The following is a 20155-nucleotide window of genomic DNA, read 5'->3' on the forward strand; positions in this document are numbered from 1 at the left end:
TGCTCTTTAGTCCAGGCCGGAGTGCAGTGGCATGGTCATGGCTCACTGTAACCTGGGCTCACTGTAAATTCCTGGGCTCGAGTGATCCTCCCACCTCAGCCTTCTGAGTAGCTGGGACTACAGGCACACACCACCATGCCTGGCTATTTTTAAAAATTTTCTGTAGAGACAGGGGCTCACTATGTTGCCCAGGTTGGTCTTGAACTCCTGGACTCAAGTGGTCCTCTGGCCTTGGCCTCCCAAAGTGCTGGGATTGCAGGCATGTGCCACCATGGGATTGCACCTGGATTGTCCTGTTTCTGTTTCTGTCACCAACTGGCTCTGAGATTTCGGGCAAGTCACATTCTGGGTGATGCTGCCTGTCGAAGGGCTTTTCTATATTGCAAAGTGCTGTAAAAATAGGAAACAGGTGCCTTGCTTCCTCTCTCAGGGCCTCCTCTGTCAGACTTGCATAATTGCCCCCATTTTGCCAGTTCCCAGGGGGTATTGTGAGGGCCGAGTGCACAATTGTGAGCTTGGGCTGTTAATCTTTAGGCCTCCCAGACCCTCAGGGGCATCGCCCACGCCCTGGGAGCCCTGGCGTGGCTCCCGCTGCATGCTGAGCCGGAGTTTCCTGCTGGAGGAGTTATTGGGCCATGGCTATTTTGGCTGCTGCTGTTTCATTTCCTCTTCCTCCACTCTTCCTCCCAGACTCCCACTCACCAATCTTGCATTTTCTCCTCTTCTCTAATTCCAGGGGAATGAGTTTCAGAATATTCCAGGGGAGCAGGTGACAGAGGAGCAGTTCACGGATGAGCAGGGCAACATTGTCACCAAGAAGGTGGGTGCAGAGTGTTGTTCCCCTCTGTGCTGGGGACAGGCAGGTGGGCTAGAAGCTAAAAGGCGGTAGAAGCCAGCAGCTTCTCCCTGCTGCCCTCACAGCAGGTGAGCACGGCCAGGCTGGCTGCCCCCACGCCCAGGAGGGATGGAGGGCCCAGGAGCTGGGAGCTTTGGTCATCTGCAGTTCAGACACGGTGTCCTCACAACTGCTTTGTCTGAGTCAACCTGAATAGCTTCTGCTGCTCCCTTCCAGAAGGGCCAGCCCCAAGGACATACCCGAGACCTAGTCCCATGATGCCTAACCCTGAAAACAGCTGTTAGACAAGCAGTTTGAGCATCCCAGGCCTACCATGGGCCTCCTTAAATAAAATGGATGTGGGCAGGTGTGTCGGCTCACACCTGTGATCCCAGCACTTTGGGAGGCCAAGGCAGGAGGATCACTTGAGCCCAGGCATTTAGATCAGCCTGGGCAATATGGCAAGACTTCATCTCTAAAAAAGTTTTTAAAAAGGAAGAAAGAAATACACACACACACACACACACACACACACACACACACACACACACAAAGTTAGCCAGGCATGGTGGCGCATGCCTGTAGTCACAGCTATTCAGGAAGCTGAGGCAGGAGGATCACTTAAACCCAGCAGTTCAAGGCTGCATAAGCTTTGATTGAGCCACTGCACTCCAGCCTGGGTGACAGAGTGAGACCCCGTCACCATAATTAAATAATTTAAAGGAAGTGAAAACGCATTGGATTGGTAGCAGATATTAATTCAGAGACATGACCTTGCCTGTCAAGTATGGGGCACGGTGCTATGGGTAAAAGAGAGGAGGAGCCAAGGCAGGGTCTCGAATGTGCTTCTGCTGGGGTGCAGCTCGCATCACCCTGGAGCAAGGCTGCTTGTGCGTCTGTCTTTCCTCCTGCACTGTGAGCTGCTTGCAGGCAGGGACCGTGTCTGGCTGATGTTTCATCTCCCACTCAGACCACATGGCAGGTACAGAGTAAAGGGTTTGAATATTTGGACAGGTGAATACGGGAGTGGGTGGGTGAAAAAGAGATGCCCTCTGCCCTTAGGCGCATGGGAGTAGAATGGGGAAGAGCACAAACTTCCACCCATACCAAAAAGCAAAACAGAAGGCTGTGGGCTCAAGGGGGAGGTCACACCCAGTCACACCTTGGTCATGGAATGGCACTGCCAAGGCCTCTTCAGGGATGTCTACCAGAGGGTTTTCCATAAAGCGATGGGGCAAAGGCTGTCCCTCTTCTTGACCTCTCAAGGAGGGGCTCCTAGGACAAAGGCTACCTCCCCCACTCGGAGCTCATTCCTGGGACCTGCTCTTGAGGGCTTGACCAGCGTTTTTTGTTTTTGTTTTTGTTTTTGTTTTATACAGAGCGTTGCTCTGTCGACCAGGCTAGAGTGCAGTGGTGTGGTCTAAGCTCACTGCAACCTCCACCCACCAGGTTCAAGTGATTCTCCTGCCACAGACTCCTGAGTAGCTGGGATTACAGGCGCCTGCCACCGCACCCGGCTAATTTTTGTCTTTTTAGTAGAGACAGGGTTTCACCATGTTGGTCAGGCTGGTTTCAAACTCCTGACCTCAGATGATCTGCCCATCAGCCTCCCAAAGTGCTGGGATTACAGACATGAGCCCCCGTGCCCGGCCTGACCAGCCCTTTCTTCCTTCCCTTCCTTTCCCAGATCATTCGCAAGGTGGTTCGGCAGATAGACTCGTCCAGCACCGACGCTGCCCAGGAGCACGAGGAGGTGACTGTCACGGGGCCCCTGGAGGATCCCAGTGAGCTGGAGGTCGATATTGATTCCTTTATGAAACATGCCAAGGTACTGAGGCTCCTGCGGCCCTGGGGGACCCAGCGCCATCACTGCTGCCTCGCTCTGCCCATCTTGCCGGGCCATCTGTGTGACATCTCCCTCCACTCACCTCTTCATGAGCTCTCCCTCCAGTCTCCCTTCTCCCCTGTGGGCAGTGTGTCTGCCGCCTCCGTGTAGCCTCCTTTCGATTTTCTGCCTGTGTTCTGCCCATCTTTGCCATCTATCCTGCTTTCTGTCTCTGCTGCTGTCTGCAGGTGGAGCTGAGAGGGAGTGGCCTACAGCCGGACCTGATAGAGGGCAGGAAAGGGGCGCAGATAGTGAAGCGGGCCAGCCTGAAAAGGGGGAAACAGTGACCCCGAGCCGCTCTCCTTGGAGTAGCCTCTCGGGAGGTAACGCAGCCCTTCTCATCCCCTCTGCATGGCCTGTTCTTTGGTGGAGTGGCTGCTCCCTGTCTCACCCGATCCCCTCCCAGCCACCCCAGCATGATGTGGGACAACTTGCGGCTGTGTCTCGAGGCAGAGATTCTCGCTTCCCAGCCCTACTAACAGCGGCCCTGAACCCCAGCTTCCTCATCAAGGAAACAGAGTTAATAACATCCACTTAACAGGGACCGCACAGTTTTGTAAGAATGCCTTTTGGGCCAGGCCCAGTGGCTCATATCTGTAATCCCAGCATTTTGTGAGGTTGGGGCGAGAGGATTGCTTGAGGCCAGGAGTTCAAGACCAGCCTGGGCAACAGAGCAAGACCCCATCTCAAAAAAAAAAACAAAAGCAAGAAAGAAAAAAGGCTCTTTGAAGAGTAAAAGCACTCCGTAAATCTAAGTGGTAATATTATCTTGGAAACCAAGAAATGGGGGTCTAGAAGGTGGTGGACAGGGCACTGGAGAGGACAGGAGAGTCGGTCTGGGCTGTGATGTTTCAACATAAGAGCTCCAAGACTGAGGACTGGACTGTCTCTTGAACCTGGAGCCCAGCTACAGTTCTGACCTGGCCAAGGCTTAGCTTCTCCTTGGTGTTTTATGAAACATGTTGCTCCCTTGCTTTCTAGGAAAGGGCTGAGCTGACAGGCCTAAGGGGTGGACGATATGCTTTCTGCAAGTCAGGAGACCATCAGGGTTGGGGCCTGGACCATGGTGCATGTGTGTGAGCACGGGGCAGTGTGGCCACGGAGCAGGGGCGTGCCGTGCCGTGCCATGAGGGAGGGACGTGAAGACGCTGCACGACTGCAACCGTTTCCAGCAGGTGTGTGCGGTGCTGGGAGCTTCAGGGGCCGGCTCTGATCTCCATCCTCCCTGGGGCATCCTGTACTGAGCTGCCCCGAGGCCCTTCATGCTGCCCAGCTCGGGGCAGCTCAGTACAGGATACCTCGGGGTGGGAGTCAGCAGGAGGTGAGGGGCATGGTGGCCCCAGTGCAGCACTAACCGGGTCGTTACCATTCACACCCCAGGGCCTGACTCTGGGGCCGAGCAGCAAGGAGGCTCTGGCTTTCCAAAGCTTTCAGCAAAAATCAGGGCCCGCTGCCTCCTGAGCCACCAAAAGTGCTGACTCTGGGCTTCCCGAAATATCTCAGCACTTGGGCAAAAAAGAGGACTGGCAGATCCAGTTATAGGATAAAATTAGACCTGACATCTCAGCAGCTTAAGGAGGTCACCGTGTTAACCCCTGCACTGCCAGGGGTCCCACTAGGCTGCTGGTTTAGAAGACTCTGAGTAGCTGCTGTTGGGTCCTGGAAAGAACCCAAAGATGCAAATAATGTTTAAAAGCAGCAAACGGAAAGGAAAAGTACACTCTTCTGACTTGTTTTTCTTATGGTAGCAGTGGCAGCTGTGGCTTTAAATTTCTGTTTGGCTCAGGTTCTATGGATGCTCCTGAGTGGGAGAGAGGCAGGCGGGAGAGAGGCAGCCCAAAAGCCAGGCTAGGGGGAAGGAAGGGAGCCTTGAATTTCATTTTAATTTGCTGTAAATGATCTGCAGTGTGGCTGAAGCCCCCACCCCAGGTGATTAAGGACCAGACCACACTAGCGTGGGTGTCAGAAACACGGAGCAGCCCAGCTCTGGGACAGCACTTGGCCCTCTCTCAGTGACAGGCACAGGGACAAGTGTGACAGTGGCGGTGGGGGAAGGGGGCGAGGAGGGGTGAGAGCAGTGGCGAGGGAGAGGCAGAGAAAAGCTCCTGCTGAAGTCCCAGAGGGTTAGGGGACAGCATTAAATGCCCTACCCTCCCAACCAGGGCTAAGGCTACAGAGAAGACAGTTGAGGGCCCGAAGGCTTTCTAATTTACTACCCCCACCCCCGACAAGTGTGTACAGTTGATCCTCATCATTCACCGATTCGGCATTTGTGAATTCGCCTACTCATTAACATTGATCTGTAGCCCCAAAGCTGACACTCACCGTGCTTTTGCTCATTCATGGGCATGCACACAGAGGCAAAAAGTTTGAGTCGCCCAACATGTGCAATCCCAGCTGAGGATGGACAAAGCCACACTCTGCCTCGTGCTTCATACTATAAATAAGTGTCCTCCTCACAGCTTGTGTAGTGCCACATTTTTTGAATTTTTGGTTTCATTGTTTAGAATGGCCCCTGAGGGAAGTGCTATCTGGTGTGAAGCGCAAGAAGGCTGGGATGTTCCTTAAGGAAAGAACGGACATCAGATAAGCTGTGCTCAGGGATGAGTTAGAGTGCCTGTGCTGGTGAAGTCAGTGTTAATGAGTCAAGCCTATATATTACATAAGGTGTCTTGAAACAGAAACGCACCTAAGGCAAAGTTATGTATTCATCAGTTGACCAAAATATTGTGGCCAGAGGCTCGCAGGAGCCTAACCTTGTATTTCCCTTAGGAGCAGTGGTTCAGTGTTCGCTAATTCCATGTTCACAGCGACTTACTTATTTATTTATTTATATTTTGAGAGGGAGTCTCACTCTGTCGCCCAGGCTGGAGTGCAGTGGCACTATCTTCGCTCACTGCAACCTCCGTCTCCCAGGTTCAAGTGATCCTCCTGCCTCAGCCTCCTGAGTAGCTGGGATTACAGGCATGTGCTACCACCCTTGGCTAATTTTTGTATTTTTAGCAGAGACAGGGTTTCACCGTGTTGGCCAGGCTGGTCTCAAACTCCTCACCTCAAGTAACCCGCCCTCCTCAGCCTCCCAAAGCGCTAGGATTACAGGCGTGAGCCACTGTGTGTAGCCTCAAACAGCGACTCATTTATAGAACAGAGCTATTGCAAATGACTAGAATGGGCTGTATTTGTTTCAAAGAGTGAAAGCTGGAGCTTGTGAGTCTAGAATTAAGGCCTCTTCCTCCTGCTTCCAGGTTGTATGGCCTTAAGTCATTTAACAGCCCTGAGCTTCAGTCTCCTCAAGGGAGGATGAAAATAGTCCCTTTCGATGTGTTACACTTCAAGAAAAAGGTTTCAAAATAATAATGGTAACTGTGAGCACTGATGTGAAGAGAGTAAGAACGAACGTATATGTTCTGGGACTCGAATAATTGCAGGTCTTGTTTGTAGTGTGACTCAGAGCAAGTCAAATGACCTCCCTAAGCCTCAGGTTCCTTAGCCATAAAATAGCAATAATGCCAGCATTTCCCTTGTAGGATGGTTATGATGGTTGCTGAGTTTATGTTTGTGAAAGGGCTGTCTAGGGCCGGGCATAGTGACTCATGCCTGTAATCCCAGCACTTTGGGAGGCTGAGGCAGGAGGACCACTTGAGATGAGCCTGGGCAATGTGGTAGGACCCTGTCTCTAAAAAAAATTTAAAAATTAGCTGGCCATGGTGGCATACACCTGTAGTTCCAGCCTCTTGGGAAGCTGAGGTGGGAGGATCGCTTGAGCCCAGGAGTTCAAGGCTGCAGTGAGCTATGATCGTACCACTGCAATCTAGCCCGGACAGCAGAGCAAGACTCTGTCTCTAAATGAAATAAAAATAAAGAATGAAAGAGACTCTTTTCTAACCTTTTGAAAGGTGAGGGGACCCAGGAGAAGAGGCCAGAACAATGCAGGAGTCCTGAGCAGAGTGAGGTGACCTAGATCCTCATCCCACCCCTGTTCTTGCCACCGTGCCTCCAGAGTCTCAGTTTACCAAGGGATGAAATGGGCAGTCATGTCAGCATGATCTCTGAGGTCTGAACTTTCTCTTCTGCTCAGTCCCTGGGCAGTAAATTAGATGGGAGATCCTAGACTATCTTTCCTAGGCCGCACATTCCATGATGGTCTCTTATTTGAGGAGTGCTTCCCCCTGGGGCAGGCACCGTGGGGAGCACCAGGAGGCTGTTCTTGCCCTCGGTGTTTCTAATCCAACCAGGGAAATATGCAGACATCAAAAAGCACAGACGGACAGAGACGGTAACATTTCTAGAGAGCCAAGTAATTGTTCACATTTATACAATGCTAAGCACCTATGTGTCTTAGCTTTTTTAAACATCACACCTCTCTAATGGGTAGGTCCTATTACTGCCCTCATTTTGCAGCAGAGAAAACTGAGTCACAGAGCGGGTAAGGCACTTGACTGAGGTCAGGCAGCACGGGACTTGAACCCGGGTGGTCTGGCTCCAGAGTTCATGTTCTTACCCATTCGACTCTGCCATCTCCCGATCAGAAAAGGCAGCCTCTTTTTTTTTTTTTTTTTTTTTTTTTTTGTATTTTGTATTTTTACAAAATACAAAAGGGAGAGCTTCCAGAGTGGAGAGGGGCCTGCTCCAAGGATCAGGAAGGTTTTGTGGAGTGGAAATGTTGAAGGTGGCAGGCAGAACCTCTGCAGAAAGGAGAGTGGAAGGCAGCCTTGACAGGAGAAGCGTGACCAAAGGCAGAGAACAGGAGGGTAGAGGATGTTCAGAGGCTTAGAGGAGACAGTCAGGCTTGACTGATGTGATGGCCCGGCAGTGATGAAAGCATCTTCCCTCTACGGTGACAGCACTGTCCACCCACTGCAGCAGCGGTTCCTGGTTTTACAGTTCTACAGCAGCCCCTGGCAAGGAACCCGGCACCACCCTCCCATCCCTGGGGAACCACCCAAGAGCTGAGTTCTCCCTGCTCCCTTCCAACACTCCTCCCCAACACCTTCACCTGGAGAACCCAAGACAGCAGCATGTCTGGGGATGGCACCACCTGAGGATGAGCTCCTGCCCCCCTGTGTCACTTCCTGCCCTGCCCAAGAGATTGTCACCTCCTCCCTGTTGAAGCATCCTCCTTTCCCCAACAGTCCCAGGGTCTCTGCAGATAGAACATGAGTGACTGGTCTTGAAAACATGGAGTTTTCACCCCAGGTTGGAGGCTGGAGGCCCCATGGGGACAGGAGAGGTTTCTCACTGTGAATCCCAGGCTGAAGAATGTAGGCTTAGCTCCTCCAGCAAATCTGCTCTTCTCCAGCCTAGGACTCAATACAGGAGGAAGAGAGGAGGATGCATCTCCTTTTCAGAGATCTTGTCCATCTGAGGGGAATGGGGAGAGCAGCCAGAGGCAGCGGTCAGGAAGAACTATGGACCAGAGCTGAAGGAGAGCTGTCACCCTTGAAGCATGAGCTCCCAAAGCCAGGGCGCACGTCCGCACCATCCCTGGGTCCCCAAGGCTGGCGCATGGCAGACATCAGTGCATGTTGGCAGAGCTGAACTGAGAAAGTGAAGGCATCACCTAGCCTCACCTAGCCCCTTCTTGGCACAAGCCCTGGCTCAAGAAAAATGGCCCTTCCTAAGGACAAGGATCTGCTGGGAGGATGTCTCCCCAGGTGACCACATAGGCATAGGGGCCTCTGCTCCTCTTCCAGGACACGGAGCACAGCGCTCTCCTTGGCCCATACAGAGAGGCATCCTGGAGCGCTTGAGCACTCAGAAGGAATTCATGAGGCCTGGGTGGCGGCTCTGAGAACAGCCTCTGCATAGGGAGCAAGAGAAGGAGGGGAGCATCTCAGGAGGTTGGGCCTGCAAGAGCAGCGCCCTCTGCACGTCGCCTTGCCTAGGGAGACTGTTTTTCCTGAGTCAGATTCGGCCTGAGCTGCCAGCACAAAACTCTGTGTGTAGGGTTTTTGCTGGACGTTGCCCTTTTGCATTCTAAGTGACCCCTTCTCTCTTTGTGTCTCCCAGGATCACACCTCGACACCCAACCCCTGAACCTCACACACTCTGCCATGCACACAGGAGGAGAGCTGGACCTGAGGGCCACCGCAGCGGTGCACACGTTCCTCTGGGCTGATGGCATGACCTCTGTAAGGGACTCCCGCTAGTCCCCTCTACGCATGAATGACTGACTGTAGACGCATGACCTCCAGGCTTCAATCCTGCCTCTTGCAATGACAGCTGATCTGTCGGAACCAGGACACAAAAGGAGCAAGAAGCGGGGAGAGAGAGGGATAGAAAACAGGCGTGGGAGAGTGTGTGAACGCAACAGTGAATGAGGGCTTTTTGTGGCTGGGGATGGGTTTTGGTTTTGGGGGGTTTTTTTTAGTTGTTTTGACTTCGCACAGGGTACTTTTTCCCGACCTCATCTGTCAGAAATTCATGTGGGCTTCCTGGAAAGAAAAAAAAAAAGAAAGAAAGAAAGAAAGAAAAAGAAAGAAAGAAAGAGAAAGAAAGGAAGGAAGGAAGGAAGGAAGGAAGGAAGGAAGGAAGGAAGGAAGGAAGGAAGGAAGGAAGGAAGAAAACAAACTAGGCATGAAATCAGTTTAGCCACCTTAATCTTGAGCCGTGTCCTCATCTGCCCACCCTCCCCAACCCAACCCACACACCTCCATTCCACTTGTGACACCCCCTCCACTCCCTAGTGACGCTCCTCCCAGATCACTCTACATGACATTCAGGACACACACACATACACACACACACACACACACACCACTCGCCTCCACCGAATCTACACACAGATTTTACTGTGACTTCTGAAGCTGTATAGACTCTGCTGTGGATAAACTGGAATTTTTTATGTTGTCTCTCTCTCTCTCTCTCTCTCTCTCTCTCTCTGCCAATTTCAGTACAAGTCATCTACCAACGGAAAATCATTACCTTGAGAGTGCATTCGGGGTTCCTTGTGTTAGGGACTTAAGAATCTGAGGCGAGGACTCCCAGGCTTACCTGTAGGGCTCAAAGGGAGCCAGGACCCCATCTGAAAGGGTCTCCTCTCTCAGTTGGGGGACGGGCCGGTGGCTGACCCAGGATTGCACCAGCATGTCAATAGAGAAGAGGTTTTCTATATCTTCAAGCACTATATCATAGTCCGTGTTCAAAGTGTAAACTGTACAGTAATCAGCCTTGTGTATATGAAAAACAATAAATACTATGCAAACCAATAGAAACATTTAGCAGTATGTACAGAGCCTGACAGCACAGCTCCTGAGGACTTCTGTGGCTTCAGGAGAAGGAGCTGTGGCCTGCCTTTCAGTGAAAGAGGAAGGAAAGGAGTAGGTCTAGTGAATGTATTTGCCAGTTCTTAGAAGTTAGGACCACGCAAGGTCTCCCAGAGTGAACTTGGTGCTCTAAGTCCAGGCAGCCTGCAGGCTGGGGGCCCTGGGTGCAGGTGCCAGGCTGGAGGCTGTTTCCTGTCTGCCTCGGTGCCTCCCCTCTGCCCAGCCTCTGTGGCCTCTTGGAGAGGCCAGCCAGGGGGCTCCCTGGATCGCATGACCAGTGGTAGCAGAGTCGGTGGCAGAGAGCCTGGACGCCAAGAGGCCGGGGCCAGGCTCTGGGTCAGGGCAGAAAGGAGACAGACAGCTGGCAGTTCCTCGCCTCGGTGCCATCAGGGAGGAGCCTTAAGTTCCACTAGAGCCTCCGGCCCAGGGAGGCCCCAATCAGCACAATCCCTGCCCGCCCTCGCGGCGGGCGCCCCCAGGGCCAGGAGAGACAGACAGGGCTGGCTCCTCTCGACCCCGGAGCCGCGGTGTGGACGGCCTGGCCCCGTCCGCCCCGCCGCTCTGCGGGAGTGTCCTCGGGACACACTTAAACCTTCCAAGTAGCACAGAAGCCCCCTCCACGTCAGAGGCCCCCTGGCCGCAGGGCCTGTGAGCGGAGAGGGGCCCTGCCTCCCCCACAAGTCCGCCCTGATGCACCCAGGGCCGAGCAGGCCCCGGGGCGGCCGAGGCACCTTGTCGGCCGGGGGCGGGGCTGCTTTTGCTTCCTTAGAGGGGCGGGCAGGGAGAGGAAGCTCTAGCTCCGGGCCTCAGTTTCCCCGAGGCTGCCTCTGAAGAGCTGCAGGGCGAGCCCGGATGGCTGCCGTCGCCGCCAGAGGCCACCCCGGCCCGGCCTCCAGGGCGCAGAGGCGCCCCCATCCATCCCCCCATCCCGGGGGCCACGGCAGGGGGGTCGCGCAGCACGGCTGGGACCGATTCGATGACGGCCCAAGGAAGCTGGGCGCAGGGCTCGCCTCCCCCGCCTCGATCCTGCACCTTCCTCTCCCAGGTCGCCGCTGCAGCCAACCCAGTAGCCCCCTTAGCGCCCCCGCGGGCCCCGCGGCTCCAGGCTCCGCTTTGGCACCTCTGCTCCGGCTGGCATGGCTGCACGCTCCGGCTGCTAGTAGGAGCCGTTAGGGGAGGAGTTTGGGGTCTCCACACGATGCCTAGAGAATGCTGCAGTCTGCACATTAGACGCTTTTTAGAAGTTTTGAAATTACCTTGATTTTTTTAATTGTTATGAAAATGGATATTTTCTTGACTCTCCCACATGCTCTGTTAAGGGAGAGAACCCCCTACCCTACTCTGATGTATAGACCATTCTCCCTACACCAGCCGAACCAATGTCAAACTTAATAAAGAAATGGACTAATGGCACAGGGCTCTATCTCTCCTTCCCACTCGTCTTTTGGGGGTAAGGGGTGCTGAGGCCAGCCTAAAGCCTAGGTTGGGATGTGAAGGAATCTATGGGTGGGGCTCAGGTCCCAGAGAGCCTGCCAATGCCAAGTCCTCCCAGAAGCCTGGACAATCCCTTAATCAGGACCCCTGACCTGGGAGAGGCCTCCAGAGAGGTGGCAGAGTAGATTTCTATTCCACCTGATAGCTCCCATGAGATGGGGAGAAGCTGGGGGTTGGGGGAGGGGGCACCACAACTCACTAAGATTCTTGGCCAGGCCCCCAGCTGGCATGCACTGAGGGGGCTCCCCAGCGTTCCCCAGGAAGGCATCTGGCCCCAGTACTCAATGCCATTCAAAGTTCAAGAACTTGTTCTTGCTATACGGAAAAAATTGCCCTGTTTCTAGCTAGTTGCTAACACTTCCTGCAAGGCTGGTCACCAAGCTGACCTCAGTTTCCTCATCTGTCTAATGGAAGAATAGATTAGGTGGTTGCTAAAGTCTCTTCAGTTTCACATCCTAGGGGCGCCAGACACCAATGCTTTTGTCAGGCTTGGCATTAATTAAGAATCAGATCATTGGCTGTGGCTTTCCTGCCACATAAATTCCCCATCATGAGGGGGTGACGGAGTCAGAATCCCAAGGCCCCTGGAGCACCCCAGTCCCACCCCACTCCAAGCCTCTCTCCTGGAATCGGAAAGGCCATCCAGGCCAGTGGGCAACCACAGCAGGTCATCTGCAGCACCCAGGGGGCTTTTCAAAATGCAGTTTCAGAATCACAGTTGCCTGGGTGGGATTGGGTGGTGACGCTGAGAACCAGAACCAGGTCTATCAGATGGCTGTGGCATGCAGCCTGGTGGCAAAGCCATCTCAGACGAAGACATAGCTCTTTTCCCTTTAAACCAAATTTGTAGAGAATCATTCCACACCCTTTGTGAGGTCTTTCTTGCATAACCTAAATCTTTATGCTACAGAGGGTCAGCTTCTGCATGAGAAGGAAGCTCGCCCTGAGCCCTGGGGTCCTCTGCTCCCCACTGAAAGCCAAGATGGCCTGGAAACCCAGGAGAAGCTCAGTGAAGCAGTGCCTCTCGTCTCCCACCTACCAGGGCGGCCTCTGGGGAGTGAGAGATCAAGCTCTGCAGAGCTCATGCCTGGTCAGGAAGGGCTCTGGGGCCACCAGGCACAGAGATGAGCAGAAGTCCATCTGTCTGGCAGTCACAATCTTTCCTAGCATTTTACATGTTCAGGCCAGTGGCATGCTAGTTTCCATTTTTAGAGAAAAACTGCAGGGAAAAATCCTGCCCAGTCCAGAAATCACCCATACACCTGGAACGTGGGCTCCAACTCCTCTATACCTTGGTTTCCCTGTTTGTAAAATGAGAGTTTCCCTCAATAAAGCCTTGTACATTATAAAAATTTATTCGAGAAAAAAAAAAAAAAAGCATATGCATGCTCTGTGATTCAGCCCAGTCCTGTGCATCAACTACTAACTGAGCACCGACAGAGTGCCTGGCACTGGGCTCCACCACCCTCTCAGCCATCAGGGATTTCAAACCTGGGCACCACACCAGACAGAGCATGGCCATTGCTCCAGCCGAGGCACAAAAGAGGAAGAGATTCTGATAGGGAGTTCAGGGAAGGCCGACCAGAGGTGGAGGCAAGAACACCCGTGCAGGGTGGCCCTCTCTTCAGCCTCCTGCAGCTGGAGGAGGCACACCCTGGCACTGTCAGGGCTGCCCATTCCCCACCCTGCCTTCTGCCCAGCAGGCTCCCACCCTAGGCTCTCAAGCCAGCCACAGGGACTTGCATCCCCCAGAAAGCAATGCCACTCGGCCTCTTACCCCATCCCCACACTTACCCAATCTTAAGCCACTTACCCCATCCCCCCATGAGGAAGGGAAGGAAGAGGCTGTGTTCTCCTGTGGAGCTTGGACATCTGCGCATAAAGGGGCTGGCGCAGCTCCGGACAGTGGCCTCAGAGTTCAGCCTTATCTGCCCCAGGGAAACAGCTGCTTGGGAACCTCCAGGGGCCCCCAGACACTCACCTTTTCCTAGATGCTAGACTTGCGGGGAGCAGATGGACCCTCTGGCGATGAGCAGGGCTTCTAGAGCTAATTCGCTCTCTGTCTTTCTCACACACACACGCGCGCGCACGCACACACACACACACACACACACACACACACCCTGGCTGATTTTACAGTCAATCTTTCAAAGTGCAATTTGTCTAGGAAAAGCCAATGCGAGGCCCGTGTGCCCCGACCAATGGTGGCTCGGCTCCGGCGGCTCAGCCAGTCTCGGGCCTGTATTCTAATGGGCCGTATCTTTATCAGGGAAATGTTCGTTCTCTGAACTTAAAACTTCTCATGTAGGGTCCCCAGACTCAGAGGCAGAAAGGGGGTCTGAGCTGAGGCGTAGGGGGCCACCCCGTCCAGCCAGGGCAAGGAGAGAGGCCAGGAGCCCTGGGGAGGCCTCCCACCTGCCCCAAGCACCTGACTTCCTAGCAGCTGACCCGGTGCGGGTGCCTGGGCCAGGGCCTGGCCGAGGCCTTAGGTGGGAGGCAGTCAGGGGCTCAGAGCTGGTCCTGACCCGCCAGGCCTGCCATGAGATTTGGGGCTAGAGTGTGGGCTCTTGGGTTTTAGGGGCCTGGAGAAGCCTTCCCTGTCCTGACTGGGAGATCATGGAGTCCAACCTGCAGGGGACGTTCCTGCTGAACAACACGCCGCTGGCTCAGTTTCCGGAGATGAAGGCCCCTGTGTGCCAGTACTCAGTGCAGAACTCCTTCTACAAGCTCAGCTCCCCGGGGCTGGGCCCCCAGCTGGCCGCGGGGACCCCCCACGGGATCACGGACATCCTGAGCAGGCCCGTGGCTGCACCGAACAGCAGCCTCCTCTCCGGCTACTCCCACGTGGCAGGCTTCGGGGGGCTCAGCTCGCAGGGGGTGTACTACAGCCCCCAGGTAGGAAATTTTTCCAAGGCTGGGAACGAGTACCCCACCCGGACCCGGAACTGCTGGGCGGACACGGGCCAGGACTGGCGAGGCAGTCGGCAGTGCAGCAACAGTGAGTACGGGGCCTCCCCAGCCACTTACCAGCACCCACCAGGCCCCGGGGGGCAGAGAACGAGGAGGGGCCTCCTCCCGGACACCCCGCACCACTGCCTTCTCCCCCAGCCACCATTAACCCCTGGACTCGTGGCCTCAGCTCAGTGCAGGCTGAGTTCCACCCGCTCTTCCTTCCCATCCAGCAGTGCTTGGACACAGGTGTCTGAGCCACCCCCCTCACCTGCTGCCACCTTAGCTGCCCTCCTAGGGCCCCCGGCAGTTCCAGATCTAGAGAAGGCCCCATAGCCCACACCTGCAGGGTCCAGCAGGCAGCCCAGCTTGCTTCTGCAGTCCAGGGCGCATGCATCCACTTCTTCACCCAAAGCAGGCAAATGCTACCCTGTGAGGAAGATGTCCCAGCTTACCTTCCCAGACAGCCCTGGCATCACTCAGGGGTGCAGAATGCACCCTGACCCTATCCGGGTCCAGCCTTTGAGCCAGGGGGCTGATGCCCACCATATCCTCTGGTTTCTAGCAACAGCAGACGCACCAAGTAGCCTGTCTCCAGGAGTTGCTGCTGAGCCCAGCTGAATTTGGTCCTGGCTGTGGGGAAGCAGAGGGCCTCTTCTCAGCCCACCCATCCCTCAGCCAAGGTTTTCAGAAGGTGGGCCTGTGATGCCATTCAGGGTTACTGGAGGAGGTGGCAGGGCGTGCCCGGGCAGGTGAGGCTCCACTGGGAGGCAGGGAGGTGAGAGTTTTTGGAACCTTCCCTGTGCCACTGAAACCCTGCCCACGTCAGGCAGGGGCCTCCACTTCTGTCTGATCTCTGGGCTCCCCCACGCCAATAGGGGCTTGGGGCCAACCTAGGAATCCCCAAAAGCACACCTGTCCCCCCATTTGCTACTCTGCCTTGCCAGTCACACTGCCTGACAGCCACCCCTCCATGGGCTGCCACCCATCCCTGTGCCCCTGTAGGTGAAGGCCTCCTCTCTCGGTTCCTGTTTTAGGCTTGGCTTCAGGGGCGCTTTAAGCCTCTGCTGGCTCTCTCTTCCCTCCATCTCCCCCTCCCCTCTCCACAACCCACACACTACCTCTTCAGTACTGAATGCAGGTACACACACAGGGACATAGCCAAGAAAGTCAGTGGCTAATGAAGGCAAAGGCAGACAGACTTGAAGATGATCTCTCAGGAGGGCCCTTCCTCTCTCTGTGCCTCAGTTTCCTCACCTGTAACTTGAGCTGTCAGACTGCACAGAACGAGGCCTGACACATGGGAATTCTGACTCCCCTGAGCCCACTTTCCACAACTCCTTCCCAAGCCGGCTGCCCTGGCCAGGCTGGAGGTCTCTGGCCTCTGTTCCAGGCTCTCTAGGGTGGTTTAAGCCACATAACTTCCAGGCCTGGTGACTTGGGGAAGTAGCAGCTTGGGGCTTGAGGTTCCCCCTCCCTGGTTTCCTGGAGACCTGGGAAGTTGGGTCTCAAGAGCAAGGAAGTTGGCAGAAGCCAGGGGTGGAGGGAATTCACAGGCCCCAGTCCCTAATTATAGGAGAAGGGTGACCTGAAGGGACATCCCTGGGACAGAGAGGGAACTCCTGTTGACCCTCAGGAGAAGGCAACATCAGTGAGTATTGAGAAATTTAGACAGAGAGGCATGAGGCTCTGCTGTCCCTCAGTCCCCTTATCCTAGGGTAGCTGCCCTCTCGGAGCCCTGTCCACCCAGGCGGGGCAGAGGTCACAGCCACTGTTCTCCAATATCAAGAATGCTGCTCGGCCGGGCGCGGTGGCTCAAGCCTGTAATCCCAGCACTTTGGGAGGCCGAGACGGGCGGATCATGAGGTCAGGAGATCGAGACCATCCTGGCTAACACAGTGAAACCCCGTCTCTACTAAAAAATACAAAAAACTAGCCGGGCGAGGTGGCGGGCGCCTGTAGTCCTAGCTACTCGGGAGGCTGAGGCAGGAGAATGGCGTAAACCCAGGAGGCGGAGCTTGCAGTGAGCCGAGATCCGGCCACTGCACTCCAGCCTGGGCAACAGAGCGAGACTCCGTCTCAAAAAAAAAAAAAAAAAAAAAAAAAAATGCTGCTCGGGGGAAAGGAATCTTGGTGCTCTGGCAACCTCTGCAGGAAGGAGAGGACGGGCATGGTTGTTGCCCTGACAGTCGTGCCTAGCCTCAGGGTCCCCACTTACTCTACTAACCCCATACTTCCTTCCTCCTGCCAGCCCCAGATCCCCTGAGTGAGAGCATACACAAGAAGAAGCACACCCGGCCCACCTTCACGGGGCACCAGATCTTTGCCCTGGAGAAAACCTTTGAGCAGACCAAGTACTTGGCTGGCCCTGAGAGGGCGCGGCTGGCATACTCCCTGGGCATGACTGAATCGCAGGTCAAGGTAAGTCTGTGCGGGAGATGGCGCCTGCCCTGCAGGGAGGAGCCTGCTGGACAGGACGGCACTGTGCTGGAGAGAGGTGGCCACACAACACAGCCCCCCAGAGGACAGCTGTACTGGTGTCTGGGCACTGCCTGCCTGCCTAACCCTGGAGCCTGTGGTAATTAACCATAGCCAGGAAAAGGCCATCATCCACTGAGCCCCATTCTCAGAGCCTTACGTGCGGCACCTCATTTCATCATCTCAGCAACCCGGGGAGACGGTATTATTACCCATTTCGCAGATGAAGGTCAGTGTCTCCCAGCTCGGAGAGCTGGGAGAGCTGGCAGAGCTGGGATTCAACCCCAGAGGTGGGGGACTCCAACCTCAGGCTTTCCCTCTCCCCCCGTATTTGGCCAAAAATTCCAAGCACTGTCGGCAGCCTCTGGCCCAGATTCATGCTTGATGCCTGGAGCAAAAGGAGCTGACCTCAGTTTACCAATCTTTAAGATGAAGACAAGGCCTCCTCCTACTAAGCAGGATCGGATGGGCTATAAGGGGCCTGGAGCCTTGTCGCCCACGCCAGGGCTGGGGAAGGTGAGCCCAGGCTCTCCCACTCCACACGCAGGGGCCCCAAATGTCCCCTAAATAGACCTGGGGAAACCTGTTTCTACCGCCTCAGAGTCTGGGGGCAACTTTCCCCACTTTGATGCTAGATCTCTCTTGGGACTTTGAGTTGGGGCACCGAAGCTCAAGAAAGCTCGGAACTGTGCAGGAACTGCTGGCTCAGTGACTTGGCGACGGGCCTAAGGATGCAGCACGGGCAGCTGGCACCTGGGTCTGGGCTTTGCTCAGGGCCCTGGGGCCTCCAAGCTCCCACCCGCTGAGCCCTCCTCATCAGCCGCTCAACTGCCCTGGGGCGAGAGCTGGGGGGAAGAGGCAGACTTCTCTGCATGTCTTTCTGCTTCTGGGGTGCATTCCTGCACTCTTCAACTATCCCAAGGAATGGACCAACGTTACTTTTCTAACCAGGGGAACAATTATTTATGAAGTAGGGTGAGGGTCTATGAAGCCCAGAGGAGGGACTGCTCTTAAGCACCTTCCAATGAGTACCGGGGCTAAGCCTTCCAGCCCCGCACTCCGCATCTTCCACCTAGAGCCCAGGCGGAGAAAGAGGAAGAGGAAGAGGAAGAGGAGGAGGAGGAGGAGGCGGCGGCGGCAACACGGGGGAGTTGGGGGAGGGGAGGGGAGGGCTGCTGCGCTCACGTTTTAAAATTTTATTGTCCTTCCCCAACAGAAACGTGAATGTGACAGTCACTCCGTTGTTGAACCATTTGTTTAGCTATGTAGCAGGATGGCTGTTCCCGCGTCCCGTGCGCGCTGTGCCCCTGTGCCCTTCACAGTCTTTCTCATCGCAGGTGTGGTTCCAGAACCGCAGGACCAAGTGGCGAAAGAAGAGCGCCCTGGAACCCTCGTCCTCCACGCCCCGGGCCCCGGGCGGCGCAAGCGCAGGCGGGGACCGCGCACCCTCGGAGAACGAGGACGACGAGTACAACAAGCCGCTGGACCCTGACTCGGACGACGAGAAGATCCGCCTGCTGCTGCGCAAGCACCGCGCCGCCTTCTCGGTGCTCAGCCTGGGAGCGCACAGCGTCTGACGCCCGCCGTCCAGGCCCGGGATTCTGGCTGCAGCCCGCGGGGGAATGCCGAGGAGCCTACCTTCCCCTCCCCTTCCCCACGCTGCTGGGGGCTCAGGGACTGAGTCTTCTGATGAGGAGCGCATGGAGGAGGTGGAGGAGGAGCGGCAGGTGCAGGGGAGGAGGCGGAAGAAGAGGAGGGGAGGCGGGAGGGGAGGAAGAAAAGGAGGGAAAGGGGACAGGCATCCTAGCTAAGGGAGGAGGAGGCCAAGAGGGAGGCACAGCACTCCTGAGACCTGGAAGCCGCTGCCCCTTGCACCTCCGCGGGCTTCGCCTGCCACTTCTGCAGATTCACAAGTGGACAGAGGACTAAAATGACCAGGCTCTGCAGCCAGTGGGGTCCCAGACATGCCACTGTGATCCAACTTTTGTGGGGGTGGGGGGCAGGACATCCCAGGAAGGAAGGCAGCTGGCTGGGGAGTCAGAAGACCAGAGTCTTGGGCCCCAAGCCAGCTGCTGGCTGCAGAAGAAAAGACAGGTGAGTGGCCAGGTGCACTCCTCAGACCTGTGCACAGGACGGATCCCACTGGAGGGGCCAGAGTTGAGCACCTAATCCAGGCTGCAGGAATCTGCCTCCAGGAGGGGAAGTGGGACATCCCAGTGAAGAATAAACGCCCCTGACACTCCAGAATGATGGCCCCTGAGCTGCGGAAATCCCCTTGGCCTCCTTTCTCCGATTTACCCTCAGGGTCAATACCTCTGAGACCGGAAGACTTGGAAAATCCCTGACAACCGGGAAAAGGGGAGGGTGCAGGGAGAAGTGAGGAGGGGACAGTGTACCCAAGGGCTGCCCACCTGGGCATCATTTGGTGCAGATATAAGGACAGGCCCACCCAGAGAGAAGGAGCATCCCATCTGGGGAGGAAAGGAAGGGCTGGGAACAGTATCCCTCCAACAAGGCAGGAAAGGAGAAGGAGAGCCCCTCCAGCTGGGTGAAGGATGCCAGGGAGGGGCTGAACCACGGCCTGCTGGGAATCATGGCCCTTCCTTTCCTCGGACAATCTTGCGGTCTGGCACTGGAGCTGGTGCTGACAGGGACGCTGGGCAACAGAGTGGTATTTTTCACCCAGGTGATCTGAGTTGCCGGCAGGTAGGGGGTGGGCTGGGGGAGGCGGGTGGGGACTGGTGGTAGAAGAATGCAGCCCAGAAGGGACTGAGCACTTGCCCATCCTTGCTGGCTTTCAAAAAATAAACAGTAAAAATAAAAGTCCCATGAACCTTACGGCTCCTGTACTTCTGTGAAAGGGACGAACGGCAGGAAACTGGCTGTGAGGTCCCAGACTTGCCAGCTGTGGGGCCTTCCCCGAGGGCCATTGTCTAGTCTCCTGGGGACATTCGTGCTCTGACAGATTGCACAACACAGGTTATTTGCAACCTCGCTGGTAGATGCCAGACACTGTCCCCAGGTGCTGAGAAACCCAAGATGAATTTTATGGGGTCCTTGATCTCCAGGAATTTATAGCCTAGTGGGGAAAATGATCTGTGTGGAGAATTGGGTATCATAAGAAAAATAAGGAGGGAGAGACTAGAAGAGCTAACTTTAACAGAACACCTGCTAATTTCTCCCCTGTAGAATGTCTGGATTATCACTGACCCCACAAGAAAACTAGGCAGTAGGTATCATCTTCAATGC

The 20155-nt window shown here is 55.3% G+C and overlaps 2 protein-coding genes across 7 annotated transcripts in view; both read left to right on the plus strand.

Moving 5' to 3' along the window:
- The window catches only part of ANK1 (ankyrin 1), a 243957-nt gene extending 232559 nt beyond the window's left edge, over positions 1-11398 (plus strand). Inside the window, exons 40-43 of one of the 6 annotated variants that reach the window (XM_010371821.2) lie at positions 737-820; positions 2523-2588; positions 2909-3043; positions 8730-9930. In XM_010371821.2, coding sequence (XP_010370123.2) covers positions 737-820; positions 2523-2588; positions 2909-3007 — 249 coding nt within the window. In that variant the 3' untranslated portion in view covers positions 3008-3043; positions 8730-9930. Of the gene's footprint in view, positions 1-736; positions 821-2522; positions 2664-2908; positions 3044-8729 lie in introns of all 6 variants that reach the window. The other 5 variants (XM_030937911.1, XM_010371839.2, XM_010371812.2 and 2 more) reach the window with 5 other exon arrangements.
- Positions 11399-13616: 2218 nt separating this feature from the next.
- On the plus strand, positions 13617-19744 carry NKX6-3 (NK6 homeobox 3). Its single transcript, XM_010371804.2, has 3 exons — positions 13617-14477; positions 16680-16849; positions 18244-19744. The coding sequence occupies exons 1-3, from the start codon at positions 14096-14098 to the stop codon at positions 18481-18483; spliced, it is 792 nt and encodes a 263-aa protein (XP_010370106.1). The 5' UTR covers positions 13617-14095; the 3' UTR covers positions 18484-19744.
- The last annotated feature ends 411 nt before the right edge of the window (positions 19745-20155 follow it).

Source organism: Rhinopithecus roxellana, chromosome 9 (assembly GCF_007565055.1).
Source record: "Rhinopithecus roxellana isolate Shanxi Qingling chromosome 9, ASM756505v1, whole genome shotgun sequence".
NCBI classification, from domain to species: Eukaryota; Metazoa; Chordata; class Mammalia; order Primates; family Cercopithecidae; genus Rhinopithecus; species Rhinopithecus roxellana.